The 23252-nt window shown below is 40.8% G+C and overlaps 1 protein-coding gene across 1 annotated transcript; it reads right to left on the bottom strand.

The window, feature by feature from the left end:
• Positions 1–1425: 1425 nt before the first annotated feature.
• LOC148012777 (linamarin synthase 2-like) lies at positions 1426–3549 on the bottom strand. The gene is made up of 2 exons (XM_087669591.1): positions 2976–3549; positions 1426–2855 (listed from the first exon to the last, which is right to left on the bottom strand). The coding sequence occupies exons 1-2, from the start codon at positions 3445–3447 to the stop codon at positions 1933–1935; spliced, it is 1395 nt and encodes a 464-aa protein (XP_087525717.1). The 5' UTR covers positions 3448–3549; the 3' UTR covers positions 1426–1932.
• Positions 3550–23252: the final 19703 nt, after the last annotated feature.

Genomic DNA, 23252 nt, shown 5'->3' with positions numbered 1-23252 from the left:
GAGAAGAGAAGAGAAGAAGAGAGGAGAAGATGGAGAGCTTCTCCTCCTCGGTCCCTCACCCTCACACTCTCACACTCCCTCTCTCAAGCACAAGCTCAAGCAAGCAAGAACAAGAAGAAGAAGAAGAGGAGAGCTACTTTTGGCCACACACAAGAATGAGCTTCTCATTCACTTTTCAACTTTATATACAAAACCCTAAATCCCTTTTGAGCGGTCATCCCCTTTTTCCCCTTTTTACATGGCTGGCCATAGCCTAGGCCCTTTTTCCCATTGCCCTTCTATCTTCCTAGCTTCCTTTTCACCGCCCGTCTTCATTTACAAATTGCACGGGTGAGAGCTCGGCGCTCTTTTACAAGATTTTAGGATGTGCCTTTTTATTTTAAAACGCGCCTTTCCCCTTTTACCTTTGCCTTGGACTTTTAAGGTTGCCCTTGCGCTTTTGGCCTTTTCTCCTTTTCTTTCTTCAGTCCGGCTACCTTTTTCCGCCTTTGCCCTACGTCTTTTCCACTTCTTTTTGCTTTCTTCGTGTTGGGGTTAACACTTACTTCCTCATTTCCATTGGCCACATGAACCCTAAGAGGTTGCTATAATTCAGTAGGAACACATGTCAAACGGCCAAGAGTCGAAAAACTGTGTGCTGCCATTATCTATGAGAATGTATACACTCTTGCCATCAATGTTACCATGTACTCGTAGGGTGTTCGAGCTCCTAGAGCCAGTCCATGTATCCATGGAGATCGAGCAAGCTGATATAGTGGTAAATGTGGGGTGCAAAGGGTCATTCCCAAGCATGTCATCCATGGGGCAACCACCGGGGTCAAAAGGAAACCTATCCAGTGAGTCATAAAACTGATCGGTCTCAAGATCCTCTTCATATTCTCCTGCATTCCTTCTCTATCTTCTCTCCCTTAGTTAGGACAATTAGGTCTCTTTCATTACACATATCAACTTTATATGAATCGTAGTCTTGCCCCACGAAACATGCTTTCAAACCCCAACGAGAGAATCTAGGTGCCTTGCCCCACGAAAAGTGCTTTCAAACCCCAACAAGAGAATCTAAGTGCCTCATACCTAGTACTTTTTATAGTAAGAAACTGACACTTTTTCCCATAATTATGAAGGAAGAGCCATGTCAATTCTTTACCATGCTATTTAAGTGTCATGGTTCTATATTTATATTTACTCTTAGTGTGTAATTATAATACAAAAGCTACACTATAATATCGAAGATACTGTATTTAAACCTTTGAATAACTTTGTTGCAAGGATATTTTTGTGTTTGTGAGATACTATTTATTGAAAATGATAATAATATTTACTAAGAAAAATACTCTTCACTTTCTTTGACTATAACTACTTTACACATCTTAACATAAGTTAATTTTATGATGGTTGCTTGTCTTCGAGCACAAGATTGCAAGGTGAACGTTGATAAAATGTTCAAGCCCATTCAAAATAAAAAAATCATTACATTAGGAGATCCACTTTACCTATATGTCATGAGTCGTGACTCGTAAATAGAACACACGACTCTCGCCAAAGAGATGAGCAAAGTTGATGGATTGCCCGCCTGCTTACTTTTCTCTTTAGAAGTAAGTAAATGAATGCTCTAGTAAATACAAACATGAACAATGACTTTTACAAGGGCCAACCCTAGTGCTCCTCTTAATGGTCTCGTTATGGTCCCCGCAAGCAACCGGGAGGGGCGACGGTGGCTATGAGAATCAAGATGCAAGTGATGACTCTTGCCACATGCTCACTTACTATTTGCATTTGAAAGTAAAGGTGACTATAATTTTACTGAGTCGGAGAAAAGGGCATATAATGTCGCATAAGCAAGCTCGACCAGTTTGACATCTGAAGTGTATGATACGTCTACGCGTGGCTGCACTCTGAATGTGGCAAGAGGCATGCAGGATGTGGAAGTGGATACTACAGAGACTTGAGGAAATCCACGAGTCCCATGAAGTTGCGATGGGAAGAGCCCCCCTCGGAGACGGCCTGCATGGCCGAGTGCCTGGCGTTGACGGCGGCAGCTCTCAAGGCTCGGCCTTCCTCGCCTTGCAGGGCGGTTCGGACGACACGTGAGACCTCCTCCTTGGCGACGAGGCCATGGGCGTCTCGGTGACGGAAGCCCAGCCCCATCTTCCAGTGGTCCACCACGAGCTTGCGGTTGAGCCTCTGCTCGGCGGCGTGCGGCCAGCAGAGCATGGGCGCCGCGCCCTTCGACAGGTTCTCCAAGATGGAGTTCCAGCCGCCGTGGGTGAGGAAGGCCCCCACCGCCGGGTGGGCCAGCACCCGGAGCTGCGGCGCCCACGAGATGATGAGCCCCCGGTCGCGCGTCCGAGCAGAGAAGCCCTCGGGCAGCGCCTCCTCCACGGTCCCGTCCCGGACGGAGTCCGGGCGCACCACCCACAGGAAGGCCTGCCCGCTCTCCTCCAGCCCCAGGGCCAGCTCCCTCACCTGCGCCACGGGCAGCGACGCCACGCTGCCCAGCGACACGTACACCACCGACCACTCCGCCCGCCCGTCCAGCCACGCCAGGCAATGCTCCTCCTCCGCCCAGTAGTTCACGTCCAGCCGCGCCGGCGACCCCGCCAGCAGCAGCAGCGGCCCCACCGCATACACCGCCTTCTGCTCCTTCCTCAACGCACCCATGGCCTCCCCCTCCAGCTCCTCGGACGTGTTCAGCACGATCACCCTCGCCTTCTGCAGCACCGCTGCCATGTCCTCCAGAAACCTGTAGCGGAAATGTGAGGCGTCGAACGTCAGGCAGAAGGGGAACTCTATTGGCTTCACTGCAGGCACCCCCGGGATGCCTTCTATGAGCTCTTCAGAGAGGCGGTCCTCCTCATCTGCATGGAAAGAGCTACGTCAACCAATGGCATCATCAAAAGAGAGAGACTAACGATAGGCAGAGAATGCGCCACTACCCCGCAGAAGATAAGCAGCTTTTAGCTCGCTAGATTGCTTACCTCTTGGAAAGGGCAGCACTCCATGCGAGATCAGTGTCGGCACCCTGTACACTATGCTGCACGCCGTCGCGTTGGTGGTGAAGAAGCAGATGCACGGAATGCCGAACAGAGCCGCCACATCCTGGCTCCACAGCATGAAGGCGTCCGCGATGATGAAAGACACAGGGTTTTGCTTGAGGCCATGGAGGCGGTGAAGTAGATCCTTGAAGCCAGCTTCCATATTGATCATGGAGTCCACGGAGTCGCGGAAACTGGAGCCCCGGGACCGCTCGGGCGGGAGGAGATCCGGCACGCCCTGGTAGGTGATGTTGGGAGACAATGAGGGCCTGTTAGGGACTGTGTTCTCTGAGAGGACGAAGGTAATGTGGCAACCATGGCTGGAAAGCTTCTTGGAGAGCTGCATGAGGGGGTTAATGTGGCCTTGCTGTGCAAAAGGCAGAACTACGACATGCGGTGGTGCCGGCGAAGCCATTACTTACTCTCTCTCTCTCTCTGTCTCTGTGTAACCGCCTGAGTTTGTGCGACTGTGTGCGACACCCAAGCCGGCAGGAATGACGAGAGCCACTTAACGCACGGAATAACGAGAGCCACTTAACGCACCAGCAGGGTTGCTTTAAAGCGACGGTCTGCCAATGTCTTTTTTTTAATGCGCGAAAGTTCTACTGTTCTCGCCCAAGCGATCAATTGACTTGCGCATCCCAGTCCAACTCCCAAGTCCATTTAGACCCGCAGTTTCAACGCCACACGTTGTTCGCACATTCCCCTTTTGCGTTACAAATATTTTAACAGCATATGCACAGCTCGAACCTTTGGCACATCTCATTACTTTATGGGTCGTGTCCAAAGGGTCGGACATAGGTTAGTAGAGCCACACCGCAGATTGGTTTCACTTTCTCGATGTAGTGGTAGTAGAGTCAACCTCAAGTGTCACATTTTTCAACTTTTGTTCCTTTTAGAGATCTAAGAGCTAGATGGCGCATCACTGATCGATCATGAAGCGAGCACCCACCATTGGCCGCTATAACCTTGTCGACTAAGGCAAGAGAGGGTATCGTGCGGTTTCATCACCCCACCATAACTTGCAAACCCTTGCAAAATAGGTTGTACTAAATTCAGGGGTGAGAATACTAACAAATTGCCCTCACTAAAGGGCGTCAAACAAGACTAACAAGCTAACCAAGGGTCACATGATGAGAGAAGGAAAAATGACTGATAAAGTAGCCAAAAGGTTGCTCATGATTGGGGAGAAGAAGCTGGACAACTATGAAAGCGGGCCATCCTGGATTTTTGGGAGAGCTTTTGCATCTTCATCAAACCATAACTGGAAAAGATAGGCTAAAAGCATGCTAAGAACTCCCAAGAATAGGTTGCATACTCTATAAGAGGAAGGTGTTGCTGATAAAGCCATGGGCAGGTCCCTCCATGGCTAGTCACTTCATGAAGAGTTAGGCTACTTGTATCCTATGTGAGACTTGCGCTCTTATGCTTGAAATGCTATCCAAATTCTCCTATTGCTAATCATATCACCTTTTACTTCTCTCAAGTAAGAATAAGAGATTAGAAAGGTGAGATAGTAGCCCTCATTCAATAAATCATCTAGACCTCTTCTTTTCCCTAGATTTGCACCCTTATTCTCAATTGAAAACCATCTCTAAATTCCAACCCTTTATCCTTCTTTCAAATTAACTTAATAACAAGTATTGCTACCTAATCCTTTCTATCCTACTTGTCATATGTCTACTCCATTATTATCTATAGTCAACTTAACCAAAGAGTCTAGTAAACATCCTTGAGTGCAAAAGAGTTTGAAGGCTATAGTTGCTTCATGTTCACAGGGAGCGTAGACCGTCTCATCATACCTACCCATTGCAAGGTTAGCTACATGTATTGTCTTGTTCTAACATATAGCAAAAATAAGAGCAACAACTGATACATAAGGTTACCTGAATGCTCACAAACATCCCCAAGCTTATGTTATGAAAATAAGATTATTTTTATTTATTTATTTTTGTGAAATTTCTTTCTCTGTTTGTTGCACCATCATGACTTGTTGTGCATGGCCGATGTTGGACTCAATGCACAACAGTCAAGACATTGGACTGACTCCTATTGTTTTAAAAGCTACAACTCGCTTTGGCAACAATCTCTCACCTTGTCTTCCCAACACTTCACTCTAAGTAATGATGCATCCTTCTCTCTAACCCATGAAAGCAACAACATAGGACTACCTTTGGGGTGTAGTGAACTCACCTATCTTGCCTTTCTACATTGTAATTTAAAAGTTTGAATGCTTGAAGATGGTTTCACAACCCAAGCAACACAATCCAATGCCATCGCTCCTTCCCATCCACCACCAAGTATGTCAACATTGAAAGAAGAAGATAGAGAAGATGAAGGAGAGAAAGAATATGGAGAAGAGCTTCACTATGTTAGATCCCTCACTCTCTCGTAATCTCACAACCTCAAGCACAACTCCAAACTCAATAGTCTTACCATGGATGGGAAGAAGAAAAAGAAAAAATATGAGAATTGAGAGCTTCATTATCCCAAATTACTCACAACACATCTCTCTCCCTTACTCTTAACAATGGAGATAAGATGATAGAATAGGAGAAGTGAATCGAAAGCTTCAATAGTTACACTGACAAAGCTTCCATAGCATGGATGCACCAAAAGGGCGAATATAATTGAGACATCCCACCCTTATATAAACCAAAATTAGGGATAGAATTAGGACGCTTCTCTAGGGTGGCATCCCACTTGCATTTTAGGGTTTGCACCCCTTTCACATTCTAGGGATTCCATGACTATGAATTAGGATTTACACCCTCTTCTAGATATCCTACCTACTTTGTGGGCTCTAGGCTTGTCTTGCTTGAAGCATTGTTATTCCTTAGCCTAATTAGATCTATCCTACACTATTCCAATTACATATTTATGCATGCAACTCACACAACAATTACAGATGCAAAAAATACAAGTGTGAGAGATAATATAATGTGCACATGTGTAATGAGCCCAAATCTCTCAATATAATATAACCATGAAATAATATGTCGATGAAGTAATAACATTGCCCAATACTACATTGAAGCACTCCAAAAATAATATCAATGCTTATGCTTGACTGTCTTTTACTTTTCCTTTCACTTAGCCTTCCACATCTCTTATTAAAATTTTCCCCCTCTTGACACAAGTGCCAATCCCATGGAACTCATGTCAAAGGTAGATGTGGAATGATGGAATGGTTGATGAAGTAGCTTTGAAGCAGTAATGGTCTTGATGAAAGAGTAATGAGTCGTGTTGATGAAGAATTGTTTTTGAAGAAGGTGATGCTCATGCTAATACTATAGATAATGTACAAAAGATGTGACTAAATGATGGGAAGATAATAGCCACATGAAGGATCACTAATGTCACTACTAAAGAAGGCATCATAGAGTGGTGAGGATGTAGAAGGCACCAACCTTGATGGGTCTTTAGATACTCTTTTGTAGAAATCATGCAAGCCAACTTGTGCTCTTCCAAAGGAGTGTGCCCAACTAACTTGTGCAGTGATTGCTGCATGTGTAGGTGCAACTAGGAGATGGATCAAACTCCACACAAGTCTAAAGTGTTGTCCTCAAAGCCACTAGATGTACCTAGCTTTGGGACCCCTAGTTGTACTGAAATGTGAGTGCACCTAACTAAGCATGGAGTTTTCTCTCTCTCTCTCTCTTGTTTTTTTACTTTTTTTTCTATTTTTTCTATTTTTATTTTTTTTCAAAGTAAATTCATAAATCAAATAAGTGATTCACTCCCCAGGGAGTTGTTGCAAGGTGCATAAAAGGCACCCTTTACTAAGAAGATAGGGTTTGAGGAATTCACAAAGTTGAATGGATGACTCTAGATAGAAGGGATGAGTACACTATGTGAATCTACTATCCACCATAACTTCCAACAAGGCTATACAATAATATGAAAATAGTATAGCATGCAAATGGAGTCTTTCCATAGCAATGTGATCAATGTTAGTGTTGATGTCAAAGAAAAGAGGTGTAGACCATCCTCATAGGAGTCAATAGATATTGCAAGATCTTGACTATAAGGTGGAGATAATTGCAAGTAATCATAAATGCAAGATCTAGAAAATTTGGGAATTGTTTAAGGAAACTATTAAAGGATGGTCATAGATCCCATAATTGGAAGAGATAGATTTTGCTCTTCTATGGAGCATTGAGATTGGGAATTTTGGGAAAGTTATATCTACCATGCTACTCAATATCATAATCACTCCCATGCCTTATTAGGAAAGTTATATCTACCATGCTACTCTATATCATAATCACTCCCATGCCTTATTGGATATGGATAATAAAGCACATCTAACCTCCGATTTGAGTAGCAAAAGATAGATAGGCTAGTTCATCTACTTTGAGGATATAATATCTCCATTCTAGTTGGAGCTTCCATACCTCTCATGGTCTCTCCATGGGATACTCTCTTCAGTCCTTCTCCTTGGGAATCTTGCAAGTAGCCTTAAAAGCTAATCTATCTTGTCTCTCCAATCATTTCCTGGCTATGTTTTCTCCAACTTTTATGAGTTTTTGTACTATATTAAGTGGCAAGGGCTTCCTAATAGACATTGAAGTCAAAAGACATAATCTCATCCATCTTTTGTTTCTCATGATACTTCCCAATGGGCTCATCTAGGTCTTCTCTTTGTGCTTCTACTCTTTGTAAGTCAATTGGATACTTTGGCACTTTCTAACTAGAAGCTCGAAGAACTTACAACATTCTCTCATAGTGCTCTTGAGCATCATGCATTGAGTCAATTACTGGTGGTAACTCTTGTGACTTTGCCTTAGCTCTCGTCTCAAGTTTATTGAAATCTAGAGGATCCATATAGCCATAAGGAGATGCATGACTTCAAGAAACTCTACTGCAATAGATGCTTTAGCCTAGTGATTAAGGCAGCATGTCACATGGTTCAAATGACTCTAGGTGCATCATTCCTATATCTCTCATTTCTTCATCACTATAGCCAATGCCATGTAAGTGATCAATCATTTGGGATCTGGCTGGACATGAGGTCACAACAATGTGAACTCCCTTCCACGGTTAAGATTGGCCAAGGTGCTTGTGGCAAGGCCCAATTGAGCTTTTAGTTTCTTTACATCCTCTCTGCTCTTGGAAGATATGATGGATGTGGCTTGCTTGATAGAGCTCCTCTTGTAATGCAAGTGCATGTTTGTAAGTTGCTGCATGAAGCTTGAATTGGCTTTCCTTGTGAGGAGAACCTGCCAAGTTAGTGGCCAATTTGCTGCAACATTTTCTCATAAGCTCTATTGGCTCCTTCCTCTATGTGATTGATAGTAGTGCTCATGCTCATTCCAATTGTGTCCTACAACCCTATGAAGTCCACCTTCATTTGTGCTTGAGTTTCTGATGGGCTTTTGACAACTCTTCGGTAAACGCTACTATCCTAGATCTTTCTTACTCTAGTTGTACTATAAGATTTGTAATTTATGCATAAACAATGTCAATTCTTTTTCTTAGAACTTCAACTTCTTGCAACTTTTCTCTCAGCTCCACAATTTCTTTGTTTTTTTCTTTAATCTAAGCTTTTAAATCATGTGGTTGTTGAACAAAGCATCTCAAGAATTCCTAATTGGCAATTTTCTTCTCCTCATGCTTCCTTTATATCTCCAACATATCCTAAATTGTATGTTCCTTGTTTACTCTCAACTCCTCACACAAGTTCTCCAATGTGCTAATATTTCCAAGGTTCATTGGTATTCCTCCTATGTGCTCTTCTAAAGTAGTGATTTGACTCTCCAAGTTGTTGCTTTTCTTTATGGAAAGTCAGGTATTATCCTCAATCTACTTCCCTTTTCTAGGTCATTGATCTTGGCTTTCGTGGTCTGAAGAGTGGTCTTGAACCAACCATTGATAGTTCTCCTAACTAGTCTTTCCTCAATTTTTGGTGAAATAGAATCTTATCCTTCCTCCCGTCTTCTTCATAAGATTCTCACATGGGTGCGGCCATGCCCTCCTTTTCCCTCTAGAAGGCTTCCTTCATGAGTTACATCTCCTTTAGAGACTCCTTGATGGTTATAGGGAGATCTTTTTGGTATGTCTCTTTCTTGCCACCTTTCTAACTTATTTTCTTGAGTGGTTTCTTAGTACTTGGCTCCTAGTCCTCTCTTGATCTTTTATCCTTCATTTGACACAACTATACTTCTTTTTGGGCTATTTGCACCAGATTTTGGCTCTCTTTTATAGTAGAAGCTCCTCTTTTTGGAGCAAATAGAATTGGTCTAGTGCACCATGCATCCATAGGTACTCATTAACTAGCTTAGAAATTCATTAAGCTATAGTGATGACCTTAGTGAGAGCATCGTCATAGTTGATCATGCACGACTTGGCCTAGACAATGGTGAGCTTTAAGGAAAGTTGTATATGCCTTGGCAAGGGGCAAGGGACTAACAAACTTTATCCAACCAAAAGCCATTCAAATCTTCCTTGTGTCTTCTATCAGATAAGATATCTTCCATGAGGCCCTTGGGTATCATACAAGTACTAGCTTTGTTCTAAGTGAGCAAGTGGTGGAAGACCTATGCAGTGATTGTAAGATCATCCTCCTCATCACTGGCTAAGGGCAACAATCCATCTGAAGTGACACTAGGCTTATCATCCTACCTTTGGTCCACTAGAGGAGTTTTAAGGGGTTTACCATGTTTTCTTGATCCTCGATGGTGGCTTAAGGCTTGTTTTGCAAACTTGGAAGTGAATGCTACCTCCCCAAATTGTTGTTGTTTTCCTATCTAGTACCCCATCACACTTGTTCTAGTTCAGGGATCATATATTTTAACAAAGTTGTAACAATTGGAAAAGTGAATTGGTCCATTGGCTACCTTAATATAGTCTTTCAATTCACATTGAGCCACCAACTCCCTAGTTTTAGGATATCTATTGATAATGTTTTTCGAGTTGTTGAGTCTAAGCTCCAAATCCCCACATGATGGCTTCAAGCCAGAAGTCTTTGCATACTCCATAGTGAGTACACTATCATTATCGTTGTGAGATTCCTTGATGGACACCAATATAGGCATGTCAATTGTCTTAACTGGTGGGATCTCTATAGCTGCCATTTGCACATGCAAAAATAAGACAAGTGCAATAAAAACAAGAATAAAAGCTATGTATAGAGAGAGAGTACTAGGATAACGAGATGGAAGGTGATGAAGAAAGAAGGGTGGATAGCCACCAAGTGTAGAAGTCGAGGTTATACTCCAGTTCAGAAAATGTATCAAAACTAAATGGTCATATAGCCATGCCACATAAATAAATGGTAATATCCATGAGCAAACAAGGATCGACAAAGCAAATGGCCACATGCGATTCCTCCTCAATAAGAATCTTGTGAGATAAAGGATAGTGTTGCTGATTGGATGGTACGTCTTACTCACAAGTTAGAATGATGGAATGGAGTGAAACATGAGAATGATACATAGGGTCAACTCGAAGAGTACTGATGGCTCCTCATTGCTCATGGTAGTCATAAAGAAACAACTGTTGACATTGGTGACCGTGATTCGATGACCATAACATTAGTGTAAGAAAGAACTATAAGTGGCTCATTTAACTTGAATTTCTGCAATCTCATCCTCATCATCACATTTGGTCAAGAATCACAAGAAGATATAAAACAAGAGGACTAGAGATTCTGTTCAAGAAGAGTCTTAACACATTCGGCTTGGACTACGAGACTCTTGCAAAAAAGATGTTCAACATTGTCAAACGTGATTTGGTCCTAGGTCTCAGAGTTTCAATTTCTTCTTATAGCCTTTACGAGAATGCAAGAGTACTAGGTCACCTTTATCAAAAAAGCATTGTTGGATATGTGTCTCAAACCACACCTTACGTTGTGGACGTTTCCAGCAATGTGACATGCACGATTGAAGAGCCTTTAGTAACATGATTTTTGGTGGTCCATCAAGAGATATTTCTAAGTGATGCTGTCCGAGACTCCTTGAAATACCATGGAGTTTGTTGCCTAAACTTGCTTGAGTCCACCATGTGTTGTAGGGGAAGGTTCTATCCATTTCCACAAGGATCCTACATAAGCTACATGTGGACTTCTAACATCTATATTCGAGCATCTACTTTGCACAAAAAACTCGAACCAAAGGGGAACAATGTTGCTCTTGGTTCAAAGTGAGTGAGAAACGAGGGAGAGTGCAACACATCAACCCCTCTGCCCATAAGGCATAGTCTCACTTTGGTCCCCTAAAATGACACGAAGTCAAGGTTCTTGTTATGGCCTCTCAAAACCAAAACAAAAACACATGAAACTCCAATGTACCTATTATATCCCTACTGCTATAGACAACTTCTTGAACCAAATTACAACCATATTAAACATGTAATATTCAAGACTAATATGCATACATAAAATACACATTATAATCGTTCACAAAGCACTGCTCTCATGAAAAATATTAGTCAGATTACTATCATCATGACCATTCCTGAATGAATAACTTGACATAGATAGCATTAGTTTTTAGGAGACAAGTACAGAATAGAAGAACCAGACATATGCGACCTAGTATGGGCGTTGTCTTGAAGACTTTTGCATTTTAGATAATCAAAGATATGAAAACATACCACTAATAATGCCCAGATAGGTGCCATCCTTTTAGGTGAAATCATATGATATCCAAGGTCTATTTCATACATAGTAAATAAGGCACCTATGTTCATACTAAGGTTAAGAGTGTACTTTGAGCCTCAACACCTTGCACAACGCCTGGTGGATGGTTGCATGGTAGCTATGACCTGAATCAATATATTGTTGAGAAATATGCAATCACACCCATGTGACAACCTCTTTCTATGGAGCAGTGGGCAAGGAAAATACTAGCAATATAGGAAGAGGTCCTAAATCCCATAAGCACAATGGTGTAGAATGCTACCTATGGAGCTTCTATAAAGCATTGTACTTAACTATCACTTGAATAATGAGGAATGCAATATCATGATGCTTTCCTCTTTCACTTAGTGTCATTGTCATTGTTAGTCCATTACACAAGATTGTGTTTATGAGTCCAAGATTCCATCTTGGAACCTAATTCACTTGTGTAACAGTTGTCTCTATAGTCTCTATGTCAACACGAATCTAGTCTTCATCTTCCATCCTCCATAGCTCGTGCCATGCTCTAGATCCGTGCATTTTAACATGGTATTAGAGCTCAGTTAGGCATGGCCTAACTCATCTCACTCCCCTCTTAGCTGCTCTTCACTTTTGGTCAACTCATGATTTCACTTCCAGCTCCATTTTCACTTGAATCTTCAATCAAGCTTGTGGCAGCCATAGCCAGAGCCTACACCCTATCACACTGGAGCTCATGGATCTTCAAAGTAAGCCGTATTAGCTCACAATTTCTTTTGTGAATCTCTTCATCACTTTAGGGTGCTCCTCCCTGGTACATCACAGTATGACATTGAGCCTCCCTAACTCCAGCATTGCCTGAATTCCAACTCGCTGTCTGTATGCACCTACTGATGGTCGTACTGCTAAATCTACACCTACGCTGCTGTGATCTACCCTACACCTATAGGGCATTTGAAGCCCACCACATGAGCTTCCTCTTGACAAAATTTCAGCCCAAATGCTTCACTATAGCTGCTGCAATCAAGAAAAAACCAATTGACATGTTGAAACCCTAAAGGAAGGCATAGCTCGTTTTCATTAAAGCTCATAAAACTCTACATTTTCTCTCTCTTGGAACTCAAACCAAACCTTTGCCACTTTGATCCACTAAGTTACTGAAGTTCCCAGCAAGGTTTTCCCTCGAAGTTAGCAAGAAAAAGATTCAAGAAAAGATAAAGCATCCATAGCCACCAAGCTTAAGTTCTTCTTCACTTCATTTTCTCATAATCCACAGTCACTCTGATCTATTTAGTGCTTCATTCAAATCAACAAGGGAAAGGATAAACCAAGCTGCTCAAAGTCAAGAGCAAGCTCAACAAGAAGATCAACATCATCAAGACTCACCAAGAATAGTATCTCTTGATACTACATAGTGTGTTTTTCACACTACCTTCACTTGTGTCTTTTGACACATTGAAGATCAACTTAGTTACCAATTATTCACAAATTTGAAGTTGATTCCTATTCATATTAATTCCAAACATGAAGATCTTTAAGTGGATGCTTCTCATGAAGAGTAACATGACTCATGCTGGTCATATATACTGCATGGAAGAATTCTTTGTTCCACTTGTAGGGATGGATAGATTCACTTGCTCTAAAGTGCAATCAATGATCTCGTTTCAAGTTTTTGAAGACATTCAAACTGCCTCGGTCATCATGCAAAGCTCAAAGATGATGATACCTTTGCTTGAGGGGGACATGGACATGAAGACCAATGCAAGCAAAGACCATAAAGAAGAAGACTGAGAAAGAGAATACCAAGAGGACCATGAAGAAGAGAATACAAGGAAAGCGATGGAGAATGAATAACAAAAGATCTATGCTAAAAGAAAATCCAAAAATGAAGAAAACCACAAGGGTCTATTGGTCCTCGACCCAAATTGTTACTAGAATTTTTTATTGTATGTACTTGCCATTGATGCTCCTATCATAAGCTTTGTGAACTCCTCATGTAACCTAGCATTATAGCCTCTATACACTTTGTGAGGCCCCTGTTATAGTCTCTGGATGTCCACCATGTCTTTGGTACACACACTTAGCCTTTTCTGCGACAGCCTTTGGTGTTTACCATGTTTATGATGTGCTCACACTTTGCAGGTGGTTGCTCGCTAAAGCCTCTACACACTGTGCCTTTCTAGTTGTGATTGAGGAGGGTTGTTGAGAAATATGCAATCACACCCATGTGACAGCCTCTTTGTATGGAGCAATGGGCAAGGAAAATACTAGTAGTCTAGGAAGAGGTCTTGAATCCCATAAGCACACTAGTGCAGAATGCTACCTATGGAGCTTCTATAAAGCATTGTACTTGACTATCACTTTGACAATGAGGAATGCAATATCATGATGCTTTCCTCTTTCATTAGTGTCACTATCATTGTTGTCAACCCATTACACAAGTTTGTGTTTAGGAGTACAAGCTTCCATCTTGGAACCTAATTCACTTGTGTAATAGTTGTCTCTATAGTCTCTATGTCAACATGAATCTAATCTTCATCTTCCATCCTCCATAGCTCCTGCCATGCTCTAGATCTGTGCATTTCAACATATATCCCTTCATTCGAAGTAAAATAATGGTGTAGACATTTCAAAGAAACATGCCACGGTAGGCTCGAAACCCATTAAGTACAATGACATCCATAGAATATCATAGATAATGAAGATATAGAACCATGAATGAATAAGTAGATCACTACTCCAATGACAAAGAATAGTTGCATCGATCAAGAAATATGTCAATGACACTCCAGCATCTACATCATAAGCAATGTATGGAAATGGACCACACAACTCGAATCTCTAACAAGAAATAGCATCACCAAAGAAATGTGCCAGATAATCCAAGAAAACCTGCAAAAGAAAACAATACAGAATTGCATCTGTATCTGCATCATAATCTTCCACAACTTCGATCTACATCATGGCATATGCAAAGTATTGCTTGATATCGATCCAAACTGATAGAACTTGTATCTGTTGAATTTCAGGCCTATTTTTAGGTCCTTAAAAGTTTTGATCTTCAGTTTGCTGCTGTAATTGCTATTTTTCATATTGTTGTAGCACTTCCTACTTTATATCCTACATTTTAAAATGTTGTAACACTTTCCATTATTGTTGCAAGAACTCAGGTTGTTTTAGGAATTCAGTTTTTTGCAGTCCATCTTGTAAATATGACACTACTAGCAAGCCTAAACACTCTTGAATTATTAAAATCTAATGGAAACCTAACATCCCATGTCCCACGATATCATAAAAAAGAGAATCCATGAATGGGATCGATAATATATAAAAAATTATTGCTACATTCAACTTTTGCTTTTGTATGATCAGTTTGGCATCCTTCTTCAAGTTAATTATGTGCTAACAAACCGCTCGATCAAACCCTCTCATAAATGTGTCATCCCAAGCAAATATATCTTGAAATTGCTTATATAGAATTATGAGATCTTTCTTGAATGCCTCCTCAACATATATGCTTACTTTGATGGGTTTAGCCTCTCCTTCCTCATTCAAGTAGACCTCCTTCACTTCATCCTCCACCACTATTGTAAATCTTCTCATAGTGTGTTCATATCTTTTCTCAATCTCAATGATAGCCTTTTGTCTTGCCCCATCTAGCACATCAGAGCTATCCATATAGTGGTCCTCATTAGTTTCTTGATTTTTAGGTTTTCCTTGATGCCCAGATAGAGGATGACTAATTCCATGGTCTTTAACCACTTTATATTGCCCACTTCCTAACCTATCCTAAAATTCAAACCGCTCTTGACCTACAAAAGGATCGTTAGGATGTTGTTTTGACCAATTTGGATCTGTAGATTGACAATTTGCTGTCCAAAAACTCCATTTCTAGCACTTTTGGGTTTCTCCTGATACCCTTGAATGATGCTATCAACATCTATTTTAAACACTAGAACCACTAAAGGGTTTTCTTGAAGAAAAATATCGCCTCATCACTCCCTACATCATCCACCAAACTAAGACACTTTTGCACTTTAGATTATTTCCTTAGGATTGATTTCGGTAAAGCAAAATCCTTTCTTCTCCTTCTTTAGCTTATCTTCTTTTACATCTTCCTATTCATCATCTTAGCCTGAAAAGTATTTCTTGCCATTCCATTCCTCATTATTGCATTTTCTTGAAGCTACTTCTGATCTCCTTCATTGTTGGTAGCACTTTTTTGGCAAGTCTTCCTCGAGCTGCATGAATCTACCTGAACTATAGGAATCTGCCAGAGTTGCAGGAAACTCTCTGAATTGCAATAATTTTCTTGAGTGCATGTCTATCCTAAAACTACATGAATCTCTATTTGCTCTAAAATAGCATGAATGCAAGGTATTTTAAAGAAGAGATAACATGATACCCTCCATTTATAGAAATGAATCATAATGTATTCCTAGAAAAAAGATCACCTCTCTCTCATCGTCTCCAGCTACCTCTCAATAGACTACGCCCTCTTTTACTACTCTCGTGTCTTCTTTTATTGACATTTCAATTTTGTAGAAGAAACCTGAAGACTTGAAATTAGGGTTACATCTTGAAACTCCCAAAATGAAACCTTGAAACTACTAGAGCTATCACTATAATCATTCACAAAGCATTGCTCTCTTGAAAAATATTAGTCAGATTACTATCATCACAACCATTCTTGAATGAATAACTTGACACATATAACATTGGTTTTCAGGAGACAAGTACATAATAGAAGAACCAGACATATGCAACCCAATATGGGCGTTGTCCTAAATATTTTTGCATTTTTGATGATCAAAGATATGAAAAGATACAACTGATAATGCCCAGGACACGTGCCATCCTTTTAAGTGAAATCATATGACATCCAAGGTTTTTTTCATACATAGTAAATAAGGCACCTACATGCATACTAAGGTTAAGAGTGTACTTTGAGCCTCAATAGTTCTAATAGATTTCCTAATTGGGTCAATGACATGAAGTCATGATTCTACTAGATTTCCCAATTAATGTAACACTGGAGATAGCTCTCGGCTAACCGAGACCACCCAGCCTTAGGACGAACCTGTCAGGGGTTTCCATCCTCCCACTTTTCTCTTTGCCATTCTTTAGTTTTCTAATTATCTACACATTTATGTGAACATATAAAATTAGCTTCCTCAATTGATCTTTAAACACTAGATTCGTTGACATAAATTAAATCACAACACTCCAACAAGTAAATGTATCCTTATCAAACAATTCTATATTCATCTTAAAGGTTTGTCTTATTACAATATATTTCATATCCATCAGGATGAATCCAAAAGTATAATCCACCAAGATACTACTCCTAATTAATAACAGGGCCTTCTAGGAAGATCATCTTGGGCTTGCAGGGATTAGGCAAGTCCTAGGTGCATAAGGAATTTACAACCAGATCCCCCTTGGCACTCTTATTGCCTAACGTTATCTCTACAAAGAGACCTCTTGCAACAAGGCCAGTCCTAGCTCTTGAGGCAGTCAAACCCCCTTGGTGTAGGGTTTCCACTACTAGCCTTTTGCGGGAGGTCTAGTGATATCTATATCAACCTGTTATTGTTAAGACTCAATCAAGATCCTAAATCTTACAATCACAAATATTTCTTTTCATGGTGCATCAATCAATCCTTAAATGCACAATGTAAAGTGAAACTTACCCTAGTAGGCAATCCCTACAATAATCCTTGGGTTCACTCTTCCCCTTGGGATTTTTCCTAAGGTTTCCAAAGTCTTGGATAACTAAGGTTCTCTCTTATATTCATCTTGTTTTGCCTTAATCACACTGTTTGAGTCCATTTACAACCGAATTGCTTTTCTAGTTTGGGTTGTGCTCTCATGATCCTCCAAGCTTCCAAATCTTCAATCCCTTGATTGATGGATTTCTAGAACTCTTGTTCTTTTAATCTTCCCTTATGTATCAATGAAGACTCAAAGGAGTTTCCTCACTTTCTTCAAGTTTGACATGATGATGGAAATCTCTTGAAACTCTGATGATGGGCCACAAAGAGGGGGATTAAGACCTCTTCTTTCTCTCTTTCCTAAAGAAAATACAACACTTAATCATGCATGATTACTCCTTCTTGGGAGCTTAAGAACCTTTTCCCCTTCTCCAAGGCTATCCCTTGAGTAAGGTATTTCACCAAGGTTTCTTTAGAACCTTATGTGACTCTCATTCGAGCGATGGTATTTAGGTATTGTTACTCTAGTGGCCCACTATTATGTAGCATGATTTACCTGTGAAAGAGGTATGACCTTAATCATTGTTCTTCTAATCCTTATGAGGATCCCCAAAGAATAGTTATTCTACATGTATGAGTTTTGAGCAAGACATTGTTCTTGCGAAAAAGCTAAACACAATTTCGAGTATTTTCTTTGGGACATTTACATCATGTCTTGAAGATAATATTTTTAACTAGAGTGACAACATCTTAGTTAATTTACTTGTTTAAAATTCTAAGTCGAGCCTTGCAAGGGAAGGTTCATAAATTAAAAATCCTTTCTAAACTATTTCTTTCTTCTTTCAAAAAATGAGCATCAAAATATTCCTTTTCATTAGAAGAGTTTGAATGCAATAGAAGAACTTGGGATTGGTTTGGTGGAATTGGAGCATTGTCAACGCTTGCTACTATGTTTTTCGATCCTACATTCGTAGTTCCTAAGCTTCTTCTCTTGGGTGCCATCACTTGGAGAAGATTTCAAGCTTCATGTAATGCTTCCTTAGCTTTGGTGGTCTTGAAAGATCACCAAGGATGGAAATTGGGACAATGAAAGCGATGTGGTTTTAGGAGTTTCCTTCATCAAATATGGAAAGGGGGGAAGTGCACTTGGACTTCGATGGACACGAGGATCCTCTGATGGAAACTTGGAGCCTTCACATTCTCCTTTCCTTCCTTCTATCTTCCTATCTTTTTATATGTTCTCCACCTCTCTCTCTCTCTCTCTTTCTCTCTCTCTCTCTCTCTCTCTCTCTCTCTCTCTCTCTCTCTCTCTCTCTCTCTCTCTCTCTCTCTCTCTCTCTCTCTCTCTCTCTCTCTCTCTCTCTCTCTCTCTCTCTCTCTCTCTCTCTCTCTCTCTCTCTCTCTCTCTCTCTCTCTCTAGGTCTGTGTGTATGTGCCTCTCTCTCTCAATTACTGCAGCATAAGCAATCTCAATGCCTTGAGGCACTAAAGTTTATATAACCATAGAGGGTTATATCCTCCCCCTCTCTCTCTCATTATTGATGACTCGTCTCTCTCTCCCATTCATTATTCTCGAGGTTGACGTGTCTGGTCAAAATGGTGGGGAGGAGTTTGAACTGCACAAATTGGGGAAATGAGATGATGCTTACAAGGTAGTGGAGGTGTTACTAGTTGGATTTATTTGCATGGTGGCTAGAGGAGGCATGATCGTGATGAATGGTGGTGATGGCATAAGGTAAGGTGAAAATTTCAAATGTTTAAAAAACCAATCTTCTTCTTATTTTATTAATTAATCCCCCCCCAAGCCCCCATTCACACACAGTGGGGGGGGGGGGGGAGAAACATGGAATGTTACAAGCAAGGAGGGCATGTGTTGCTAAAAGCTGGGTTTGAGTGAGGCTTTCCAACTCAATAAGGTAATTAGTCCAAGTGCTAATGCCTTTCAAATGCTCCTATACTACAATGCAAAGACTGGGGATAAAAAACACAGCTAGTATAATAGCATTGGTGCCATTATTAAGCTAGAATGGAATATGGCTAGTTGCGGTCTTAAAAGCTATGCGATATGCACATAGGGTTGCCATAAGCTTATTATCCCAATCTAAACACAAAGCAGAAACCATCTTAGTCAAAATAGTAAGCAAGATCTTGTTGGTAGACTCAACTTGTCCATTGGATTGAGGATAGCAAGAAGGTGACTTCTGGTGGATAATCTAGAAGGCAAAGAGTAAATGCTCAATGAACTCATTTAGAAAGTGAGTCCCCTGAACATGAACTAGCTCAATGGGGTAGCTAAAGTGACAAATCACTTGCTTCCATAAGAATGTGGCCATTGGAGTGTGTGCGAGAAGTGAGCTTTTGGGTGAGCTTTTTTTGGAAACTTCGAGTTTTATTCCACATAGTCCACTTGGTCCTCTTTTTCTTTTGCACATATATCAAGCACCAATCCTGCTCCTCCATTGCCACCACCACCACCATCACTACCACTAGCAGCACCACCATCACCACAACATCTTACTCTCCCCCCTCATTAGAACCACAACCAATTCTCCTCTCTCTCTCCTCATATGTCGGGGACAAACCACTAACATCTCGATCCCCTCAATAACATCCTCAATAACATTACAACCACTAGCACTGCCACTATACCACCACATCTTACTCTCCTCCTCCTCATTAGAACCACAATCAATTCTCCTTCCTCTCTCTCTCTCTCTCTCTCTCTCCTTATATATTGGAGACCAACCACCAATATCTCACTCCCCTCAATAACATCTCTCTCTCTCTCTCTCTCTCTCTCTCTCTCTCTCTCTCTCTCTCTCTCTCTCTCTCTCTCTCATATCTTGGAGACAAAAAACATGCATCTCCCTCGTCTCCTCCCCCTCAATAACACCCTCTTTCTCTTTGTCTTTTTCACCCCCAACTATGTCATCTCTCTCTCTCTCTCTCTCTCTCTCTCTCTAACGGTGCATTAGTATTTCTCTCTCCTTAATTTATTTACATCACTAGATTAAGCTTATCTACTTATCTTTGATAATATTACTACAATGTTAATGGTTCTATTACGCATACATATGAGATATCACACTACATATACATTCACATCCCCCCTCTCTCCCTTTTTTGCATGTATTTTATAATTACATCTTGATATGTGTCGGGACCTAAAACGGGCCGCCCGACACTATGTATAGGCACTAGCCGGGGCCTCTATAACACTCATAAGACAACCCCACACGGCCTCGTGGCTAAGAGAGTCTAAGGGCACACTACTTTAATCGCTACTAGACTCCATCCCCTCTGAACCTGCACATCCTCCGTTATGTGCCAAAATCCTAGTTGTCACCGGATTCTGAGTCCTCCTCATCCTTTGCAACCATATCCCTTACTTCTTCATCTTCCATATCTTCCTGGCTAGCCCCATGTATCATGACCACTATTTTCTTCCAATTCTGGCAACTCATAGGTAGTAGATTCCCTCCTTTTGAATAATTTGATTCTTTTCCCCGCTACTAGAAGTTTGATGGCTGTCCCATCCAGCTCATTCAATGCATAAGTAGCATTACCAAACACCTGTCTTACCACATAGGGTCCAAACCATCTTTTGGAAACTTTACACATGGCACTATGCCGGGGTTATCTAAACTACTATCATAAACCAATACCCAATCCCCATCTTGTATGGTTCTTGGTCTCAATCTATGTCTTTTGTCAAACCGTTTCTTGTTCTGTATCCTTGCTGCCCTTAACTTTGCAATTGCTGCCTCTATGTCTTCTGACTTTCTTTCCAACTGTCTAATGTGCAAGGCCAACAACTCCTTTCGATTCAACTCCTCTTCCCATGGTAGCACACTCCATGTGATTGTCATCTCTTCTATCGACATGATAGGTTTTTAACCATACATCAATTCAATAGGCATATATCTTGTAACAACACTATGAGTTGTTCAGTCGGCCCACAAAGCATAAGAAGGGAGCAATCGTGGCCACTCTTTTACCTTCTCTCCACATGCTTTTGCTAATGCCTTCACAATAGGTGGGTGACCTCTTTCACTTTTTTTATTCCCTTTAGGGTTATAGGCTGAAGTTAAAGCAAGCTTTATCCCCAAATGTGCAAAGAAATCATGAGCTTCATCTACATCCAACTCACCCCTATCTGCTGTAATTTTTCCCACACAGCCATACCGACAAAAGATCTCTTCTAAGAGAAAAGTACACACAGCATTTGTTGTCTTAGTACGTAAAGCTTTCCCTTCCACTTGATTAGTCAAGTCTTCACGAGCAAGCACAAGATACCTCATTTGCCAAAGAACTGTAGGCATTGTGACCAAATCCACCACCCACTTAAAATGAAGAGATAATGGATATGTGGGTTGCAATCCATCCCCATGTCTCACAGATGAATACATTTGACATGTCGTACATGTTTCCACAAAGTGAGAAATATCCTTATACATACCCTGCCACCAATATCTTTCTTTGATCTTTGTAAAAGTACCCCAAACACCTCTATGACTAGCCCATAAGCTTTCATGAAATTCTTGCATTGCTTTTACTTGTGAAGCTTTGTCACCCAAAACTCGCAATGGCATACCCTGTTTCTTTTTAGCATGTTTCCATAAGTATGCATCTTAAAAAAAAAACCATACGCTTTCCTCTTGATTTTCTTAAATTCCTCATTTGACCATTCATCTCTCTTTGTTAATGTACTGAGGTATTGATCAATTCTCAGCCACTCTCCTGTATATTTGTCTTTCGAAAACACTACACAAGATACAAAACATCTAAATTGTCTTCTCTTTATTGTCCAAGATTCTGTTAATGCTGTAGCAAGACCTTGCAGTGCTAAATTCACTCTTGCAACATCATTTTCAGCCATAAGAAAGTCATCTTCTTCCTCCTCATCCATCATCCCATCTTCATTCTCATAATGTGCTTGAGATAACATGTTTGCCACTGGGTTATCTCTTCCTGCAATATGCTGAAATTCAGGATTCAAAGATTTGATGTATGCAATCCACTAGAGCATAGCAATGTCTGGAGTAGCACAACTAGTAATCATATCTAATACCAGCAAACAATTGGTCTCAATGACTACATGAGCACCCATAAAATACTCCTTATCACATTTAAGGGCTGTCACAATTCCCCATAATTCTCTTTTAACCTGTGGATATCTTCTCTGTCATTCAGTCAATACTTTTGCATCAAAGCGTATTGCATATATTTTCCCTTCCTCATCATCTTGCCCAATTACCCATCCAATCCTGATTGGGCTTGTATCAATAGTAATAATGATAGGCTTTCCATGTGAATAGTCAGCCTTTCTCAACATAGGGGAAAATTTTAAGAGTTGCTTCAATTTCTTCATTGCTTTCTGATGCTTCCTTTCCTAATGAAATTTCTGACCTTTCCTTTGAAGTTCATAAAGAGCATTGGCTACATGTGCAAAGTGAGGAATCCATATCAAATAGAACACACATGCACCCAAGAATCTATGCACCTTTGATACATTCGTGCATACATCTTGCATTCTATCAATCCCATCTATTTTTATTGGTGATGGCCTTCGTCCATAAGGCCCACACATATGCCCAACAATCAAAACCTCTTCAACTCCAAAGACAGACTTTTGTCCAGAAAGAGTTAAATGCACCTCTTCTAGGCGTGTCAAAATCCTTTCACAATCCACAATATGGTCTGCAACAAACTGTCTACATCCATGAGCATCCATCTCTTCATTCTTTTCATCCATTGCACGCCCTTTGATTGGAACATCATCCAAGAAGGACATAGTCAATTGTGGTATAAAATCCCAGAGTACCCTATTCATAGCATTTGTCATGTGTGCCACTGAGTTTGTTGCACCCTGTGGGAAAGTACACATCCATACTAACCCCAAAGGAG

Source organism: Lygodium microphyllum, chromosome 27, assembly GCF_053477565.2.
Source record: "Lygodium microphyllum isolate KBCC chromosome 27, Lygodium_microphyllum_v1.1.10, whole genome shotgun sequence".
In the NCBI taxonomy this organism is placed as follows: domain Eukaryota; kingdom Viridiplantae; phylum Streptophyta; class Polypodiopsida; order Schizaeales; family Lygodiaceae; genus Lygodium; species Lygodium microphyllum.
This window is presented reverse-complemented; position numbering and strand designations above follow the sequence as displayed.

What these genes read in the sequence shown, in the direction of transcription:
- LOC148012777 (XM_087669591.1), bottom strand. Translation starts at nt 3,447, where the DNA reads ATGGCTTCGCCGGCACCACCGCATGTCGTAGTTCTGCCTTTTGCACAG. An exon ending in AGTGCTGCCCTTTCCAAGAG is followed by an intron (nt 2,856 to 2,975) that starts GTAAGCAATCTA and finishes CTTTCCATGCAG; the next exon opens with ATGAGGAGGACCGCCTCTCT.